Source organism: Haliotis rubra, unplaced genomic scaffold, assembly GCF_003918875.1.
Source record: "Haliotis rubra isolate DU_JTF1 unplaced genomic scaffold, ASM391887v1 Scf313, whole genome shotgun sequence".
NCBI classification, from domain to species: Eukaryota; Metazoa; Mollusca; class Gastropoda; order Lepetellida; family Haliotidae; genus Haliotis; species Haliotis rubra.
The window spans coordinates 1,053,297-1,073,970 of NW_025766984.1; the positions used below are offsets into that span (position 1 = coordinate 1,053,297).

A 20,674-nucleotide genomic window follows, 5' to 3' on the forward strand; every position below is an offset into this window, starting at 1 on the left:
TCTTCACTTATTCACTTAAATCGTCTTCTATTGGATTTTTAAAGTTTCACATTTAAGTATTTAAGTGACCATCTGTGTGGGGGGATCACAAATTGAAAAGAAATATGTTATCTTACCTGAAAAGAATCATTTATTGTACTTCTTTGCTACATCTAAACATTCAGTAAAGTGTGTATGTTGTTTCATTGGTACAGAAAACAGTGACATGATACTGCTAATTCTATACAGTAAAGACGCTATTCTAATCTGAAAATTCAAGCGACAAGTGCTTTATAACAGGAAATGTACCACATAGTCAAGTTCCAAAAGACTAATGAAGTGGGGATTGTGCCACACACTTGGCTCCACGGAAGAGAGTACTGCTTTTGGCCCAAGTTCAAAAACAGTAACCAACTGGACAGGGGAGTGAAGACCTGCTGCCTCCCAGACAAGGATACATGGAAACTGTATACCATCACAGTCATGTACAGTAGTGGTAAGTATATACGACTAAAGCTAATCAGTGTAGTTTAGGTTATCTTTAATTCTGAACACGTTTCATACTAATTCATTCTTTTAAAATATTATTATTATTAAATGATAGGTCATTGTTAACAAGATCATTTCTGACATACTGGCATAATGATGAGTTAATTAAATGTGTTCTATAATAATTACAGAATCGTATGACAAGGTAAGGAGAAAACTACCCCTGGCAACTGATATGTCTAACCTCGACACGGAGGCAGAGGATGATAGAGAGTCAAGGAAAAGAAGGTACCAAAATACATTTGAGTGAATATGGTTAGAAGCGTGAATATAAACATTTAACAATTGTTTAAATAGATATGATTTGTCATCACAAAATTACAAGATGATTATTACAAAACTAAATAATTGATAATGATTTAGTGTAAAGGCTTCAATTTGAGCTCTTTGAATTGTTTGCATTTCTAAATACATGGAATACATTCGAACTTATTTTTGATTTCAGACCAACTGGCAGGTACTTGAGTTCGAGCTCCAGCTCAAGTGATGAGGAAACACAAGTGACAAAGACCAAGGAGTCACGAGCGTCAAAGTCCTCTGTGCCCATGCCACCTTCTCCACCTCGCCTTAGAGTTTCTCCCCAGCCGCCTTCTCCTCCTCGCCTTCTAGTCTCTCTACCTGTGGCACCGTCTCCACCCCTACCTACACTGTCGGTCCCGACCAGCCCACGGCGATCCCCCAGGCGACGGATCTTACCCGAGCCTTCTCCATTGCTGTACCGACAGGATGTATGGAGGCCCAGTCATCTCACCCAGAAATGATGGCACAAGTTCAACAGTGGGGGCAACTAGAGGTGTGTATGATAATAATGGTTAAACATTTATGCTTTATATTATGCTTTATCAACTTGATAATGGTAAACATTTGTGCTCAACAGTACTGATGAAAAACTATTTCCACAACCTGCACAATTGTTAATTGTTTATTTTGTATCTATTTTCAAAACTACCAGGGGAAGTTGTTGAACTTGTAAAGATCGTGGAGTCAACTCGAGCAGTGGCTCTTGAAAACCAGAAGCTGCTTCACCAGGTTCTGAGGATTCTGCAGTCTGGCTCCACGGACTTGACACCAGCTGAGGAGTTGCATCTCCCCCTCAAAACCATCGAGGAACTGAGGGAAACTAACACTTCTCTGGAGGATTCCTCCAGATTGAGATCAGCGGTAAATATTAATTTTGTTTTAGATCAGTTTGATTCCTTTCACTACTTGAGTTATTCAAACAATTGTTACAATCCAAGTCCAATTAATAGTGATTGTTGTACGGAATATTACTCTTACATGGCCATAGTATATAGTTATAAACGCTAGGGAAGTTAATTGTTGAAAAATTTACAATCCAACAGGTTGGGCAACTTGGAGTGGCAGGAGGCGTGTCAACAGGAGACACAATCCGCAGAGTCTTGACAATGCTCATGACAAACTCGGTCGCCAAGCAGGTGAACTGGAAGGGGACATCAGGAAAAGAACCCTAAAAAGAATTTCCTCATACCATATAAAAACAATATACGATTGCAAAAATCTAGATTTATTATTTTTAAAATTATTGTCCAAACAGTCTATTACGTAACAACCAAGTTCAGGGGCCACACCAAAAAACAAACAATCAAACAAAAACAAACCGAAAAAAACACTCATCAGTAAAAAAAGGCTACACAGAGTGCAAGCTGAGTATTGGTTGTCTAACATGGGAGAAAATCAGAAATATAGGTGTGGTCTTGACACACGAAGCCCATTTTAGCATTCGTATATCTTTTACAAAAAACAAACAAACAAGAAAAACCAGGGCGGGAAAAAGAAAAATCTCATGGCAGATGAATGCTATCAGCGCAGACCGTTAAGCGACCACAACAGAAGTAGGGGCATTGCATGGTTACAGAATGGTGAATCCATAAGAAGTGTTGCTCACCGTCTTCATTCAGGTGTCTCCCTCTGTCATTCACAGACTGAGGGACAGGTTCCAGGCCACTGGTAGAGTACAGGACAGACCTCGCTCTGGAAGACCCAGAAAAATATCAAGGGCAGATGACCGATATGTTGTGCTCCAAGCCCTTCGGAACCGATTCACAACTGTCAGTGCCCACTTGCCACAAGCTGCATGGAAAGTCTGTCTTCCACAAACTCGCGACGACGTCATCAATGAAATGTGAAACGTTTCAGGATTCGCATGGCGTGTATGGAGTTTTGTGAAAGTAGTTTCGTGGATTGACGTAATGCATTTGCATATGGTTATCAGATTTGGATAACAAGTTTATCAGATTGCTTTATTGCACTGATAACACCCTCCATTAGATGATATGTATTACGATCAGGCCACAGGGGCGTGTCACGCTTAGAAACAGCGTTAGAAAGACATATAGGTATATAGACCCTACCCTAGTACTAGGGTAAGGTCTATATACCAATATGTCTTACTAGGGTAGGGTCTATATACCTATATGTCTTTCTAACGCTGTTTCTAAGCGTGAAACGCCCCTGTGGACCAGGCAACATGCGAATCCCATCAGCAAGCGTGATTCAGGTCCTTAAACTTCTCACACATCTGTTTTTTCGTGTATAGTACATATACGTCATGAGTCATACATATAGTTTGTGGAATTCCGTTATTGAAGAAACATCAAGATGAGGCAGCATAAATAGCTGATAAGCACCAAAACAATGGAAAGTTGTACGAACATGTCCTCAAAGTCAAGGGAGGCCAGGTAGCTTCGGTGTCTAACATCATTAGTTTTTCGAATCTCTGTTGGAGCAATAAAACATATTGTAATTTAACGAACTGGCACTTGTTTGGAAGATATTGTGATCAGCGATCCAATCCATCTGGGTTGGTGCAGAATCTATGCCAACACGGTTTGGTTTGGGTTGTTTATAACCTCAGTCAGCAAAATTCCAGCTATGTGGCAGTATGTCAAGACGGAATCCATGTGTGTGCATGTGCATGCGTGCGTCTAGGCACCATAAAGGTGAGCTATCGTTTTACTATTTATTCTCTAATTTATCATGTCAGTAACTCATTTATGGATGTAACGAACCATATTATTACTGATATAACACATTCGATTTAAAGAATTCAATAAATTCACTTATTCGATCTTCAGATGGCAATACCCGTGGTACATGAATTTAGTAAGTAATTTAGTACATTAGTAATGTAAAGGAGGTATGATACAGCAATATTAGAACTATTGTCTATTTATGGATTTCAATAACTCATCTAACTATACTAAGCAGCATAAGAAATGTCAGTTTGGAATTTTCCTTTGCAGAAACGGATAACTGTAAACTCATTTAATGTTTTGATTGTATATTTTTGACAATATCTCCAACTTTACCTGAGCAAAGATTCCTTCCTAAACTCAGAATGGAACCCAAGAAAAGGTCTCAAAAACGCAACCTGATCTCGGAGATGGTACGGTGTTCTCCATGTTTTTCATGCAACTCAGTGAAATGACTAAGAGGATCAGCCATTTCGCTATTGGCTATATAAATAGGTTTGGACGTTTCCATCAAGTTTGATGTAAATGTGCTTGATAACGATATTAATGTTCGTGATACACGAAACAAATTGCCAAAACGCATTTTGTGGCCCCGACTCTCAGAAACACGAAACACATGTCTTAGTCGGATACATGGGAAAGATCGTGCGAAAATTCAGTATAAATGGCCTGTCCACCACTTCAATATCACTGCACATAAAGTCACCCAGAGAGAATGCCAAGGTTAACCAAGGAAGAAAGAGAACAAGCAGTAGGGATAGTTGAATGGCTGACCCTCTGAGTTATTTCACGAAATGACTGAAATTTTTAGTCATTTCACAATCTGACTGTAACATATAGACAGACAATCGACTGACTGACACCAAGCTGTGATACGATAACTTGCACAAACCAAGTCAGCGAGCCTGACCACCGATTCAGTTTGTCTCCTCTTACAAACAAAGGTTGCTGAAGATCCGTTCTAACCCGGATCATGATGTCAGGTATACGGGAATCCATTACTTTCATAAACCAAAGTGAATTATTGAGAAAAGTGTTAGATGTCAGAATACATTTAATATGTTATACCGTTTTATTGATATTTTGAATTTACGACATTAGTTAATGTGTTAATCGATTTCTAAAAATACATTAAATTTATAAATAGGTGGGGAGGGGAGGGGGAGAGAGACTACAAAAAGCATTATTTCAGCTATATGACGGCGGTCTGCAGATAATTGAGTCTAGACCAAACAACCCAGTGACTGACATCATGAACATCGATCTACGCTATTGGGAACCGATGACATGTCAACCAAGTCAGCGAGCCTGACCACCCAATACCGTTAGTCGCCTCTGACGACAAGCATGGGTTACTGAAGATCAATATTCTAACCCGGATCTTGAATATACTTCGCAAATCAGTTTCCTTAATATATTAAGATGACGTTGCTCGGTATACAATTGACGAAACACATAAACAGATGTTTGTCACGAATGAAAGAATCCAAGAAACTCATATGTATATATTTTAATGTCAGTGGAAACAATGTGTCATGGTTATTAGTTCGTGGCGTAAACCATGTATATACTGCCCTCGGATAGTTCATACATTTCATTGTCGTGAGTGTTGAACTGTGTCATGACTTTCAGAATACGATATTACCCACGTCTGAGACGTTTTCTAACTACAAATGTTATTCTTCAAATTTACAGTTGCGAAAAGTATATGCTGACTTTCATTACCTCAGTGTAAACAGCTCGCCTACAAGCTGAGGATAGATACAAACTTACAACATATTAATAAAAGCGACGCTGCCTAACAACTGTAGCAATGTTTTAAAAGGACAAAAGTGAACGAGTGAGGATGTAAAATATATATACAATTAAAACGATCATATCTGCTGTTATGAGGTAGTGTTATACGTTGTGCAAATGTTTCATCTGTTACCTGTAGAGTTAGTGATGGGAAGTGATGTATTATAGTAAGACATGTACTATATTTAGACTGAGTGCTGGAATGTACTAGAACCCTTCTCTGATGCAGAAAACATAATGACTTGTGGCAGAATTTTCTAGCAACTTATTTTTGTGTATATATGAGGAGCTAGCTATTGCCTCTGATCTCACATTACATCACAAGTCAAGACCACATTCATTGTGTGTGATGATCATATCGTTGCATAAATATACCATTCAAAAAGTAGGGGGTATTGGATTTACGAGATTGATAAAATGCGAATGATGAAGCCAAGGAGGAAAGAGATGATGAAGAGAAATTAAGGGAAAATGTGCCAATTTATTCTATTCCTTTGGAAATATTTTATCTGCATGGATATATATTTCTTTTTCTCATGTGCATTGGCATTGGCTAGTGGTATGCTCGCAAAATGGAATATCCCCTACTTTTTTTTAATGGTATAGTTGCAAGTTGGGTTACTATTGCTGATAGGTGAATCCTTATTGCTATATCACTGCTCTTGTATCATACTGCCAATGAATCTGTTCTCCCACGCAATTTTGTACTGCTAAAGTTATACCTTTGTACTGACTTGTGAACTTAGTTAATTTTAGAATACAATTGTTAATTACAGCACATTTCTTTGATGTCAGTTGGTTTCACACTTAGTTCTCTTATGGACTGATTCCCGGTTAACTTTTTAGTTTCAACTCGGGAATCAACAACTAACACTGTACCTGTGTTAATATGGTCTTAGAGCCACCATGTCCACGCACCTTCGTGAAGTTGGGGGTTGGCCTTAGGATCAGAGGGCTTGTTGGCGGGAGGGACCATGGTTTTCCTGTACTCTTCAAGTCTGGCCAGTAACGACTGAACCTGGTCTGGGTTTGTGGAAGCTATGTTGTGGAATTCGCACGGGTCGCTGGGAATGTGAAACAAACATGGCGACACTTCCGGTTGACAGTTAGTCTCGGCATCCACGGGTTTCTTGCCGCAATTGACGTTCACTGGATGGTCGTTTGTATTGAACTCTTTCACGAATTCACTTCCAGAGGGATGTTTCATCTTGTAGTCCTTTCCTTCTGGCGGCGGGTACCAAGAATCATCTCGGCCTCCTGAGATATCTCCCATAACAAGTTTATACTCCCCAACTCTAATAGATGAAAAGTTCTGTATGGGATCAATGTTATGTAATATTTCGTTTCTAACAGCGGCGCCATTGTTCGACAACATTTCCCACAGATTGTAACCATCTTGGTTCCTGAGCTTGCTGACGTCACCTCCGGCCGCGTGGTAGAGTGTGGGCAGCCAATCAGTGATATGCATCATGTTCTCCTGGACGTACCCGGATGTAGAGAGTAGAGGGCTGTAGACGAAGCCATTTCCCCGTACTCCTCCTTCCCACATCGTGTTCTTGCAGCCCCTGGGGAAATACACAGGAATATATAACAGAGTATTGGTATAGGTTACACCACGATGATTTGATGTTTCATCATTGAAACCAGTTGAACGATTAAACATCGGAATCCTAAAGCTCAAACATGTTTACACCATGAATGCAACATGCCATTTTCAGAAAAACTTTTAGTGGTCAAATGTAAATGTTATGTTTCGGATTACATTTTCTCAGTTAAGTGTAAAATCTTGTAAAATCTTGGTGGAGTTGCATCTGGGATTCGAACCCATACTCTCGGAGTGAGACACCACATCGCCAGCACACAAAGTCAGCGCAGTCTGCCTGTCTGTCTGTTATATGCTACTTTCCATTCCCTTATATCAGCAGTCGCATGCTCACATGGCACCATTGTCATTGAAGATGTGTCTCGCAACAAAACACCTTATCATGACCGGTCAAAAATGAATTCGACCGGATACAATGAAGTAGGGAAGTGTAACACACCTAAGAGGCCAGTTGCATGCCGCATTGTTGTCGTAGCCATTGGTGGGTCCACCGTTGTCGGTCGTGAGGACGATGATGGAGTTGTTCAGCATCCCCGTCTGCTGCAACGTCGCCGTCACGTTAGCAACAGCTTCATCAAGAGCCGACACCACCCCTGAAGCAACCAGTTAGCAACCATGTGTAGATATTCTACAATCACTGGTATCAAAGTCAACAATGGCCATGAAAGGAAACTTTTTCATTGAATTTGGAGAAGGCCCAGTAGAGTTGCGCCGTCAGGTTATGAGGATAACAAGACGAGAAATCTGAAGTTGGTGAATTTAATATGATAAAATTCTTAAATAACGCGTTCGTTGCTACATATATATTCGTATTGTTTTTTTCGGACACTTGAGAAACAATTGTTCTTATCATTCTTATCATTATAAAACATCCCATTTACTTGTAAAATCGATGGTTTTATCCTAAACACAAAGCATTTTTCAAGAATTGACAATGCTTGTGTCACAAAACTCCACTCCACTGCCGTCCGAAAACCTACAATCCAACGATAGGTGAAGACTTAACAGTACTGAAGTGTTGACCTTTAACCCACTTTGTCACACTTGTTGCCAAAAACATCAGCACTCCACACCTGTTTTTAACTGTTTGAGGTACAACAAAAGGGAGCGTTTACCAGCAAAGAGTTTCCTCTGTGTATCCTTAATATCTGGGAATCTGTCAACATATTTCTGTGGTGCTTGAATGGAATCGCCACCGGGATTCCCAGCATGCACTGCTTGAAAGGCCAGATACAGGAAAAGTGGCTGCGCATACAACAGACATTGAGTATTAGACTGGTATACATGCTAAGTGTTTTTATGATGTTTATCAAGGTGTCCTCCCACCAGAACTACATCCCATCAGAACTACAGCTTAAAACAACACATGTTACGGTCCAGTGCACAGATTAACTACATGCTGTCACCTGCGTCTGCTTAATGGATTTGCCCAACAGAAAACAAATAAAACATATATAACATTTTAGCTGCTGCAGTTCATGTTGGTTTTGATAGAATATAGTTTGCCTTCAACAAATGTAAATTTGCAGTCTTCAGTTATGATTGAACAAGTTCCACATCGAGGTGTTTGACAATTTGTTACACTGACTTATAAACCTTTTTTCATAGTATCACTTTTATACAAAATTGGAAGATTCGCTTTTATAATGGGCATAATTGTACAGTTATAGGATTGTAGGTACAAACAAATGGAAGAATGTCCATCTCTGTATTTGTTTCTTGTTTTCATAAGTGTCTATCTTGGGACTTTTACAGCTTTATGAACAGCATTTTCAACTGTCTAAGAAGACATGTCTTATATATCTATTACATATTACCTATTGTCACTAACTTTAACGTCATACGCATGATGACGACATAGCTACTACCTTTTTGCGTCGCCTATGACGACACTTAGTTTTCATTGAACAGATGAAGAGCCGTTGAACGGCGAAAGATTTTGTGCAGATAAAGTTTTATATATAGATGTATCGATAGTTCATCTGTAGATAGGCTTATATATTTAGTGTGATAATTTAATGTCAATTTCATCCTCAGTGTTCAATCTGATCCATGTAGAACTTGTTTAGCCCAGCTTCAATAAGTAGTCAACTGCATCGAGGTCCTGGATTGCAGTCTATAACAATACTATTTTGACTTAAAACTCATTCGTTTGTATTTCACCTTTACTCCAATATACCTTTACCTTTACTCCAGTATACCTTTACTTTTACTCCAATATACTAATCTTGGCTTGGTTTTTTCTCTCAAACATTCACTAACTACAGCATACCCTTCTCTCTTGTCCTTTACTTTCTGGTTATTAGATTACCTTTACAACAACATAATTACTGGTCAATAGGATTTTAAGCATTAAGTTCTTCTGGGAGAGCTGATGGGCTGTGCTCATTACATGCCATGGGGGTGCCTCTACTCAGATAATTAATCCCTAATTAATCCCTATAGTTAATTTGGGATGTAGTTCAAATGGGATGTAGTTGGGAGTATGGGAGTAAACCTTTATCAACCACCAAGCCAAGCTTTGTCCTGGACTGTCCTCTTCTATGTGACAGACAGGAAATAACAACAGACTGGTATACATGGTATGCGTGAACACCCGGTGTTACACTGCCATTGTTCAAATTCATTGTAAGCCGCATTGCACTGTACATACATGAAGTAAAATTAATTTTGAAAAATATCTATAACGTATTATTTTTAGTGTTTTCTTGTCGTTTTCCCCCTATATTGAGGCATTACCACGTATTACGCTTATTATATTCAAGCTAACATAGTCTCCATTAAATCCGTCCCCACCTTTGACTGGTTATGAGCTTTTATGACGTCACTGGCCTCTGACGCAAATAGTGTTGTCGAATATTCCTCATCATCATTACGCACCAAGTCAAGGTTCCGGCGGAAGTCCAGCCCCCACATGTTCTGAAACACAACCCCAGCGACACACACAATTCAGACCTAACGATAATTTTGTCCACCACAGGTGACGCTTTATCCGTTATTTGAAACAAGTGAAGTGAGTGTGTGAGTTTAGTTTTACGCCGCACACGTGTGAAGAGTAACTCAGTTGTCTCAATATAACTGTATACCACCCGATCCGGTTAGTCGCTTCTTACGACAAGAATGGGTTCTGAAGATCAATTCTAACCTGGATCTTCACGGGTTGAAACAAGTGAAAACTAAGAGCAATCGCAGCATGACATAGAATGTAAGCATTCCATATATTATATCATAAGAGCGTACTTCTTGCTATAGAAAATGTATACAAAAGCCCTGGGAGATTTAGCGTGAGTGAGTGAGTAAGGTTTTACGCTGCTTTTAGCAATATTCCAGCAATATCAAGGCGGGGAATACCAGAAATGGGCTTCACACATTGTACCCAGGTGGGGAATCGAACCCGGGTCTTCGTTGTGATGAGCCAACGCTTTAACCACTAGGCTACCCAAAAGCAAGTGAATGTCGTTTAACGCTGCAGTCTACTGCTTTCGGCTTATAGCGGGGATCTATAAATGATTAAGTACTTTCAAATAATGGACCAGACAAACCAGTGATTGAAATCATGAGCAACGTTCAACACAGTAGGTACACCAATGACACCAATCAGCCAATTACAGAGACATATTGTTAATTAGCACTGCCGTATATTACACAGGAGCAGTAAGTTGATATAATATATACATACCGGTCCCTTGCTTGTGTGGTCGAAGTAGTCTTCCTTCCCCGTGTAGTAGCCGAAGTGGGATTCGAACCCGCGCATAGTTGGAACGTGGTTCTTGGTGAAGAAGCCCAAGTGCCACTGCAACATGCATTGTAGAGTATTGGTTAGACTGTATCTACACAGGGAATACATTATTACAGTTTGGTGAAATTCAAGTGGACACTATGTTGTTGTTTAATGCTGCACACATTTACTGCTTAATGACGGACGTCCTGTAAATTAATGTGTCTAGACCAATGACAGACGGAGAGCATCGATCTAGGTACCAGATCGTCCAAGTCTGTGATCTGAACCTTCAGTTGCCTGTTTCGACAATAACCCGAATAATTACAGTTCTCTGTACATTCGACTTTACGTCACTGAAACACAAATCATTTAACGATCAGATATGAGCAACGGAATGAATACTGAAAATAGAATAGCTAGCTTCAGTAAAATAATGTACAAATCCTCAAAATTAAATTGATTTTGGAAATCCTCAAACTTAAATTAAAACATATACATTTGACTGACCTTGCTCTTACTGACAATAATATTTGCCCTGACAGTACCAACTGATGCGGACACTGCCATTGTGTCAGTCAGTGTTTAGCTCACCTTACCAACGATGTGCGAAGCGTACCCCAGGTCATTGAGGTACTGCGGCATGATGGTCTCGTTCAGAGACAGACCATACGGAGTAGCCTCCCCTATTACCCCGTGCTGTAGACCTGCGGACACAGAACATATTAAGAGTAACGCTACCGTCTCAGTATAACTGTGTACAGGACGTAAGGGGTGATATTAAGCACAAGAGATCGTATTGGAGAGGGGCGGTGGGGTAACCTAATGGTTAAAGCGTTGGCTCGTCACGCCGAAGACCCGGGTTCGAATCCCCACATTGGCACAATGTGTGAAGCCCATTTCTGGTGTCCCCCGCCGTGATGTTGCTGGAATATTGCTAAAAGCGGCGTAAAAACCAAACTCAGTCAGTCAGGCAGTATTGGAGACTCGTCGACATTAGGTTGAAGGATTTGGTTTTGTTTGGTTTGGTTGATGTATTCCAGTGAGTGAGTGAATTTAGTTTTACGCCGCACTCAGCACTATTCCAGCTATATGGCGGCGGTCTGTAAACAATCGAGTCTGGACCAGACAATCCAGTGATCAACAGCATGAGCATCGATCTGCGCAATTGGGAACCGATGACATGTGTCAACCAAGTCAGCGAGCCTGACCACCCCATCCCGTTAGTCGCCCTTACGATAAGCATGGGTTACTGAAGATCAATATTCTAACCCGGACCTTCACGGGGACCGCAGTATTCCAGCTCAATGGCGGCGGTCTGTAGGTAATCGAGTCTGGACCAGACAAGCCAGTGATCAACAGCATGAGCATCGAACTACGCAATTGGGATACGATGACCAAGTCAGCGAGCCGGACCACCCTATCCCGTTAGTCGCCTCTTACAAGCATGGGTTACTGAAGATCATTTCTAACCCGGATCTCCACGGATGATTGATGCGGCGTAAAATATGTATGGCTCAATCACGTCCTGTGGAACACAGCTCATGATCAGTGTGCCGAGCCAAGCCTCCAGTATGACATATTTTTGGGCAGCTTTCAACAGTAAACAATATTCTTTGTGACCAATGGAGATATTGCTCCGGTGCAAATGCCCGGGTTAGAACTGATCATCAACAACAATGTATGGTTGTCGAATAACGGGATCGAGTGGCCTGGCTCGCTGACGGAGATATTGCTTTAGTGTGAAGACCCGGGTCTACTGATCATCAGCAAACATATATGGTTGTAATAACGGGATCGAGTGGTCTGGCTCGCCGACGGAGATATTGCTTTAGAGTGAAGACCCGGGTCTACTGATCACCAGCAACAATGTATGGTTGTAATAACGGGATCGAGTGGCCTGGCTCGCCGACGGTGCTTTGCTTTAGAGTGAAGACCCGGGTCTACTGATCACCAGCAACAATGTATGGTTGCCATAACGAGATCGAGTGGTCTGGCTCGCTGACTTGCTGTGGTGCGTGTCATCACTTCCCAAACTGCTGCGTATATCAACGCTCCTGATATCAGCCAATGGAATGTCGGGGTTAGACTCCGACATCAATGAACATCAACCAAATAATGCATACTGTTGCTGCAACGTAAGATGTTAACTCACTGCATGTGTGGCACCTAACATTTAAATGAGAGAGTAAGTTTGGTTTTACGCCGCTTTAGCAATATTTCAAATATTTCAGCAGTATCACGGCGGGGGACACCAGAAAAGGGCTTCACACATTGTACCCATGTGGGGAATCGAACCCGTGTCTTGCGACGACGAGCGAACGCTATAAAACTAGGCCACCCGTAACATTTAAATAACACCCATGCGGTACTTATACAAGATTCATGTAACGGTCTCCAACTGGAACCATATGAATTCTTTGATCGAATCGAAAACATCAATTGAATAGTGACATTCTTTTTCAAAATTCACTATAACAAAGTAAACGTTTTGACAGTGCGGACACATACTGATGCGAGATACGGGGTTTGTACATATCTCAATTCTTGAAGGTGTCCACTTGTAAACATTTCCTAAAACATCTTCTATCATTAGAAAAAGTACACAAAATTTCATGATATATGGAGAACGTGGAAGACTCCAACTATCTAACATAGTTAGCAGGAGGATGGTGTGTTTGGGGGCAAAAACTATCCTACGTGAAAATCATCTGAATTATCCTTCCTTGTATACACGTTATTGTTTACTGACGATTCATTTGGAAAGTGTAAACATGAATGGACTATATATACATATCAAATTAACCTTTGACGAACTGGGCTTTACTACACCTGGTTTTCGCAAAATTTCACAAACCCTTATCTAAACAATTAAATCACATTAACCTACCGTCTTGGCGCAATGTATAGTGTCATAAAAAGTGAATGTTTTGAATATTACTAAAACGAACTGCATTAAAGAAAACAATTGGCAAATGATATTTAAGTCTACAACAACTAATCTGCCTATTAGAACTGTGAGGTTCAGAAAAAGTAGCTTGGAAAATGGCCAAAATCTGACGTAGATGATAAATTCCATTGCTGTCCATCTTCAGAAAACGAAAACGTCTCACCTGTGTGTAACCCGTGAAGATCCGGGTTAGAATATCGATCTTCAGTAACCCATGCCTGTCGTAAGAGGCGACTAACGGGATCGGGTGGTCAGGCTCGCTGACTTGGTTAACACACGTCATTGGTTCCCAATTGCGCAGATCGATGCTCATGCTGTTGATCACTGGATTGTCTGGTCCAGACTCGATTATTGACAGACCGCCGCCATATAGCTGGAATATTGCTGAGTGCGGTGTAAAACTAAACTCACTCACTCACTCACCTGTGTGTACTGGGTCTCTGTCACACCTGTGTATTGGGTGTTTGTCTCACCTGTTTGTACTGGGTCTCTGTCACACCTGTGTATTGGGTGTTTGTCTCACCTGTGTGTACTGGGTCTCTGTAACACCTGTGTTTGTCTCACCTATGTGTACTTGGTCTCAGTCACACCTGTGTATTGGGTGTTTGTCTCACCCGTGTGTACTGGGTCTCTGTCATACCTGTGTATTGGGTGTTTGTCTCATCTGTGTGTACTGGGTCTCTGTCACACCTGAGGATTGGGTGTTTGTCTCACCTGTGTGTACTGGGTCTCTGTCACACCTATGTATTGGGTGTTTGTCTCACCTGTGTGTACTGGGTCTCTGTAACACCTGAGTATTTGGTGTTTGTCTCACCTGTGTGTACTGGGTCTCTGTCACACCTGTGTTTGTCTCACCTATGTGTACTTGGTCTCAGTCACACCTGTGTATTGGGTGCTTGTCTTACCTGTGTGTACTGGGTCTCTGTCACACCTGAGGATTGGGTGTTTGTCTCACCTGTGTGTACTGGGTCTCTGTCACACCTATGTATTGGGTGTTTGTCTCACCTGTGTGTACTGGGTCTCTGTAACACCTGAGTATTGGGTGTTTGTCTCACCTGTGTGTACTGGGTCTCTGTCACACCTGTGTATTGGGTGTTTGTCTCACCTGTGTGTATTGGGTCTCTGTCACACCTGAGTATTGGGTGTTTGTCTCACCTGTGTGTACTGGGTCTCTGTCACACCTATGTATTGGGTGTTTGTCTCACCTGTGTGTACTGGGTCTCTGTAACACCTGAGTGTTGGGTGTTTGTCTCACCTGTGTGTACTGGGTCTCTGTAACACCTGAGTATTGGGTGTTTGTCTCACCTGTGTGTTCTGGGTCTCTGTCACACCTGTGTATTGGGTGTTTGTCTCACCTGTGTGTATTGGGTCTCTGTCACACCTGTGTATTGGGTGTTTGTCTCACCTGTGTGTACTGGGTCTCTGTCACACCTGTGTATTGGGTGTTTGTCTCACCTGTGTGTACTGGGTCTCTGTAACACCTGAGTATTGGGTGTTTGTCTCACCTGTGTGTTCTGGGTCTCTGTCACACCTGTGTATTGGGTGTTTGTCTCACCTGTGTGTATTGGGTCTCTGTCACACCTGTGTATTGGGTGTTTGTCTCACCTGTGTGTACTGGGTCTCTGTCACACCTGTGTATTGGGTGTTTGTCTCATCTGTGTGTAAGGGGTGTTCGGGTGTCCGTCTGATTTGTGCGTGATGGGGTGCTCGTCTCACCTGTGTGTATGGGGTGTCTGCCGGTCATGATGGCGCTTCTAGTCGGGGTACATATCGGAGATACGTAGTAGTTGTTGAGGAGGATGCCATTATAGGCAAGTTTGTCCAAAAATGGGGTCCTGATCTTAGAACCATGGAAGCCGACGTCACCCCAGCCCTGGAAATATTGCAAGCTATACTGTGTTCATCAGCGCAGAGCAAGAAGATATTTTAACTCCTTGCATACAAACAGTCACACATGACTGATCACTGATGTTAAATTATGCATGTCCTTTATCTACTGTCATAACATGACGCAAACGTCAGTAAAAATATTTATTATTCTTCAAATCATTAATGTTCGCAATAAAATTTTGCTGCTTATGACAGAAAATAAAAGTTTATTTTGCTGTGATACTTGTCTTCACAATAGTTGTATCACCGATCACCGAGCTATAAAGTGAAAAATCGATCACTGTGTTAAATATATTCCAAGCGTGAGTCACGGATTGTAGACATACTTACCAACCTGCTGTTATTGATTATACTCACCAGGTCATCCGCTACAATGAAGATAATGTTTGGGGGTTTTGCCTGTGACGTCACACACAGGAGCAGTAGCACAGTGATAAACACAGGCTTCATTTTCCGCTAGAGAGTCACGGGTGATTCGTTTGACTTCAATAAAATATAGTCAGTGTCGTCCCGCGAAATCTATAATAAACAATATCGTATGGTTACCATGGACAAGTTACAAAATTTGACTGCAGTTTGATGAAGTCAACGAAGAGCGTAACAAATTACCTATAATTAGATCTTTTTTCACCTCGTCACATGATCACGATACGCCTACAAAGACACACAGTACGATTGCCTGTCAGCAAAGCGCTCTTTGCTTCAGTGTACGGGTGATACTGTGGCGATAACTTACTTTATGTCCAGGTCAACCTCCAGTTACGTATGCAAGTCGACTACAACATATTCACCCATGAAGGCTGACGATAAGATATGAACAAGTAGTTGGCGCGCAGAGAGCAATGCAGGCGTTCATGCATTTAGCTTGTTGACATAATGATTAAAGGGAAACAACTCTTCACGCCTCCACGATCTTCTTTGAGTCTTGTTTGGTCTGCTGACGAGGACAGACGTGTGTATCTCGCTCTCTGAGTCAGTGTTCCTGTGTAGATTGTTCTCGCTGAGATTTATAGTGGTTAGTTGGGGTTTGTTTTGTTTCACACCATAAGCATAGTTGGTGAAACTTGCTTTGGTAATTAATTTAGTAATTATATTTTGTAATTGCCTTTCGTTTGTGTTCGTGAAATTTCCTTGCACGTTCTCTGTTTCGGTTGGCTGAGCACGCTCGGCACGTATTGTCCGTGCAGAACTTGCAGAACTTGCTTCGCGGATTACGCTTGTCGACAACACTGATAGCGTTAGCGTTTGCTTCGCAGATAGGGTTATGAATCCAGATTCTGACGGGGAATATACAGCCGACTGGTCGGCTCATGATGATTTTGAGGAAACTTCTACTCATGCCGAATTTGCTGAGAAATATAATGCTATGTTGGCTAAACGTCCAAAACGGAAACATGATGACGATGTTCAGACAAATTTTACGGAAAAAAATCTGAAGCCCATTGTTATTTTTTCCTCGGTAGACACTAGTGTCAGTTTGAAATCCGTAACTCCCGTTGCACTAGCTAAGGATATTCAAAAACATATTGGTGATATACATAGCCTAAAAGAGGCTGGATAAAGGTGACATTGTGTTACACTGCAGATCGGCTGAGCAGGCCAAAACGGCTCTGTCATTGACGCGAATTTGTGGGAAACAAATCAAAGCTTATGTCCCAAAAGTTTGCGAGAATCAAAGGTGTTATTTACAATATAGATCTGGATATTTCTGAAGATGAAATAGTTGAGCAGTTGAAATCCTTCAAAGTGACTGATGCTAAACGTTTAACCAGAGGTAAGGAAAAACAGCAGACATTATCAGTTTTGTTAACTTTTGCAAGTACCACACTCCCAGAGCATGTATACATGTACTATCAGTCTTTCAAGGTAAGAACGTATGTACCACCAGCCCTTAGGTGTTATAAATGCCAGCGTTTCGGTCATACATCAAACAATTGTAAAAGTACAGTTCAAGTTTGTGCCCGCTGCAGTGGGGATCATGCTTATGATGCCTGCCCTTCTAAAGATACCTTGAAATGTTCCAATTGCGGAGGAAATCACAGCGCAGCATATAGAGGTTGTAATAAATACAAAGGAAGCGGTAGAAATCCAACGTGTAAAAGTTGAAAACAAAGTTTCTTATAAAGAAGCCGTACAAATGGTCAAAGTAAACAATCCTATGTCTATGTCCTTTGCAAATGCTGTCAAACTCCGTCCTAAACAGCCAGTTGTTCCTTCTCCTCCGCAAGTTGCAATAAGTCGACCTTCAGTCTAGGTCACTCATGGTTCAAATAATTGTTCAACTCAATGTTCATGTCAGTGTTCTATTCATGGTGATAGATCACTGGATCAATCTCAGTCTACTCGTCCATCAAGCGAAAGCAGCCCATCCCGAGTTGATAATTCAACTGAAAACCTTGTTGCATTCTTACTATAGGTTATCACAGTCTGTTTTGGTGCTCCAAACCGAGATGACCAAATTTGTCGTATTATGTCCGCTGCAAAGTCTCATCTCCACATTGATATATCTCAAGATATCTTCCGTTCTTTTTCCACTGATAAATCATAATGGATAGCGCCCTCTTGCTGCTAACTATTCTGCAGTGGAATGCACAGAGTTTAGTTGCACACGGTCCTCATCTTAAGGCGTTTCTTGGAAAACTAGAATTCAAACCGGATGTAATATGCATTCAATAAACATTCCTCTGGCCTGAGTGTCAGTTTAAAATTAATGGTTATGTTAGCATGCGAAAAGATCGCATTGAATATGACCCTAGGACCAGAAATCCTAAACGTGGCGGTTGTGCTATTTTTGTCAAATCAGATTTAACCTATAATAGTCATACCATGCCGAAACTTAATTTTGAGGCAATGCGGTGGAAATTGTCTCAGACGAGAAATAATTCCTAACCATTGTTAATATATACAGCAATGGTTCGCCATCTCTAGATGATTATAACATGCTGACAAATTCTGTAGATACACCAGTTTTGATATGTGGTGATTTCAATAGTCATAATGCACTGTGGGGGAGCAGGCATACAAATCATGCTGGTCAAGTTGTAGAAACTCTTTTGGATGACACAGGTTTAATATTGCTAAACTCTGGCCAAATGACCCGTATAAATACTGGTAACTTTACTTTCTCAGCATTGGATCTTACCCTTGTTTCGCCGATTTTATCACACAAATGCCAATGGGGTGTTTATCAACACGACAGTCTGGGGAGTGATCACTTTCCAGTTTTCACTGAAATATCGTTTACACCTCTTCGAACACCTGCACATGGACTTTCTAGATGGAGATTTAAATCTGCAAATTGGCATAAATTTGTTGAACTTTGTTCAAATGAAATAACCTGTGATCTGCTTACAGATGACATTGAACGTTCAACTTGTAATCTAACTTTATCTCTTACTAAAATCTCAGAAAAAGCTATTGGTAAAACTTCCGGAAAGCCAACTACTCGAAATTCTCAGTATTGGTGGAATAAGGATTGTGACAAAGCCGATAAAGCTCGGCAAAAGGCTTATAACAGACTTCGCAGGACATCCTTACCGGTTGATTTAGACGACTTTCGGAAAAAAACGGGCTGAATTCCAACGTCTTGTACGATCATTAAAACGCAGCAGTTGGCGTTCTTACATATCTACAATAAACAGGCATACTTCCTTATCTTCAATTTGGGTCAAGGTAAAAAGGATTAGTGGGAACCGTAATAGATCCCCTATTCCTGTTTTGGATCAAAGCGCTATTTCCCGTGAAGAGAAAGCAAATCTTTTAGCAGATCAGTTTGAGGCTGTTAGCAGCTATGAAAACTTTTCAACAAAATTTAAAAACGAAATCACAAATTTGGAGAATGAGATTATTCCAATAATTTCAGATTCTTTATTACAACCTTTTCCTGAATATGATTTATCCTTCCACCTGGGAGAATTAAAATCGGCAATATCAAAGGGCAAGAATACATCTCCTGGTGCCGATGAATTGTGTTACGAACACTTTAAACATATGCCAGATTCAGCTCTAGAAGTCATACTTAATATCATAAATCAAAGCTGGATATCTGGGAAGTTACCCAAAAGCTGGAGACACGCTGTTGTTATCCCTGTTCCCAAACCTGGTAAAGATCCATCTCGCCCTGTTTCATACAGACCAATAGCCTTAACGTCTAACCTGTGTAAAATCATGGAAAGGTTGGTCACAAATCGTTTGAGTTTCTACTTAGAATCAAATGAATTATTAACGAGGCTACAGTGTGGGTTTAGGAAAACTCGTTCTTGCATAGATCACCTAGTTCGACTACAAAATGAAGCACAAAAAGCACTAGGAAACCAAGAGTATATGCTGTGTGTATTTTTTAGACATTGAAAAGGCATATGATATGCTATGGAGAAATGGACTTTTATTTAAACTGCAAAGCTTGGGGGTAAAGGGACGTATGCTACAGTGGATAAAGTCCTTCCTAACTGATCGAACCATACAAGTTCGTATTGGGCAACACGTGTCTGACATGCGAATTATCGTAAATGTCACTCCACAGGGCAATGTTATAAGCCCTTTGCTCTTTAATATAATGATCAATGATTTCTTTTCTGAACTTCCTTTAAACATTGATGCGTCACAATTTGCAGATGACGGTGCTTGTTGGAGGCGTTTTGGAAACATTGAGTTTGTTCATAAATCTATCCAATTAGCTCTAAATTCTATAGATGTTTGGTGTTCAAAGTGGGTGTTCAAGGTTTCAACTTCTAAATCAGTTGCTATGTTCTTCACAAGACGTAAAGTTCCTCCAAATCTGAAGCTACACATTGGTGGTCAGGACATACAATTTGTTTCTGAATTTAAATTTTTGGGTGTAATCTTTGATCAAAAACTCACTTGGTCAAACCACATCAACTACATTTCATCAAAATGTACTAAAGCTCTCAATTTACTGAAAAGCGTGTCTGCCACAAAGTGGGGTGCTGATAAATCATCCTTGCTTCTGTTGTACAAAGCACTAATTTTGTCTAGATTAGAATATGGCTGTCAAGTTTTTATGAATGCTGCAAAATGTCATTTGGCTAAACTTGATCGTGTTCAAGCCAAAGCTCTTCGGATATGCACTGGTGCTTTTCCTACTACTCCAGTTTCTGCCCTGCAGGTGGAATGCTCAGAACCTCCTTTGCAATATCATCGTTTTAAAGTTGCCCTTAAGTACTATTTATCCTTAA

General features: G+C 40.9%; 2 protein-coding genes across 4 annotated transcripts in view; one reads left to right on the forward strand and one right to left on the reverse strand.

Moving 5' to 3' along the window:
* LOC124283335 (arylsulfatase B-like) overlaps positions 1 to 16,347 on the reverse strand; it is a 24,507-nt gene extending 8,160 nt beyond the window's left edge. The window contains exons 1-10 of one of the 3 annotated variants that reach the window (XR_006900327.1): positions 16,216 to 16,347; positions 15,837 to 15,998; positions 15,306 to 15,462; positions 11,234 to 11,346; positions 10,601 to 10,714; positions 9,718 to 9,840; positions 8,037 to 8,166; positions 7,361 to 7,514; positions 5,584 to 6,883; positions 206 to 211 (exon numbers count right to left, since the gene is read on the reverse strand). Coding sequence is in view for 2 of the 3 variants with exons in the window: in XM_046719371.1 (XP_046575327.1) it covers positions 6,214 to 6,883; positions 7,361 to 7,514; positions 8,037 to 8,166; positions 9,718 to 9,840; positions 10,601 to 10,714; positions 11,234 to 11,346; positions 15,306 to 15,462; positions 15,837 to 15,929 (1,554 nt within the window). In the remaining variant the exon portion in view is untranslated. Of the gene's footprint in view, positions 1 to 205; positions 212 to 5,016; positions 6,884 to 7,360; positions 7,515 to 8,036; positions 8,167 to 9,717; positions 9,841 to 10,600; positions 10,715 to 11,233; positions 11,347 to 15,305; positions 15,463 to 15,836; positions 15,999 to 16,088 lie in introns of those variants that run through there. The other 2 variants (XM_046719371.1, XM_046719372.1) reach the window with 2 other exon arrangements.
* On the forward strand, positions 581 to 1,302 carry LOC124283340 (formin-like protein 8). Its single transcript, XM_046719378.1, has 2 exons — positions 581 to 756; positions 974 to 1,302. The coding sequence occupies exons 1-2, from the start codon at positions 638 to 640 to the stop codon at positions 1,287 to 1,289; spliced, it is 435 nt and encodes a 144-aa protein (XP_046575334.1). The 5' UTR covers positions 581 to 637; the 3' UTR covers positions 1,290 to 1,302.
* Positions 16,348 to 20,674: the final 4,327 nt, after the last annotated feature.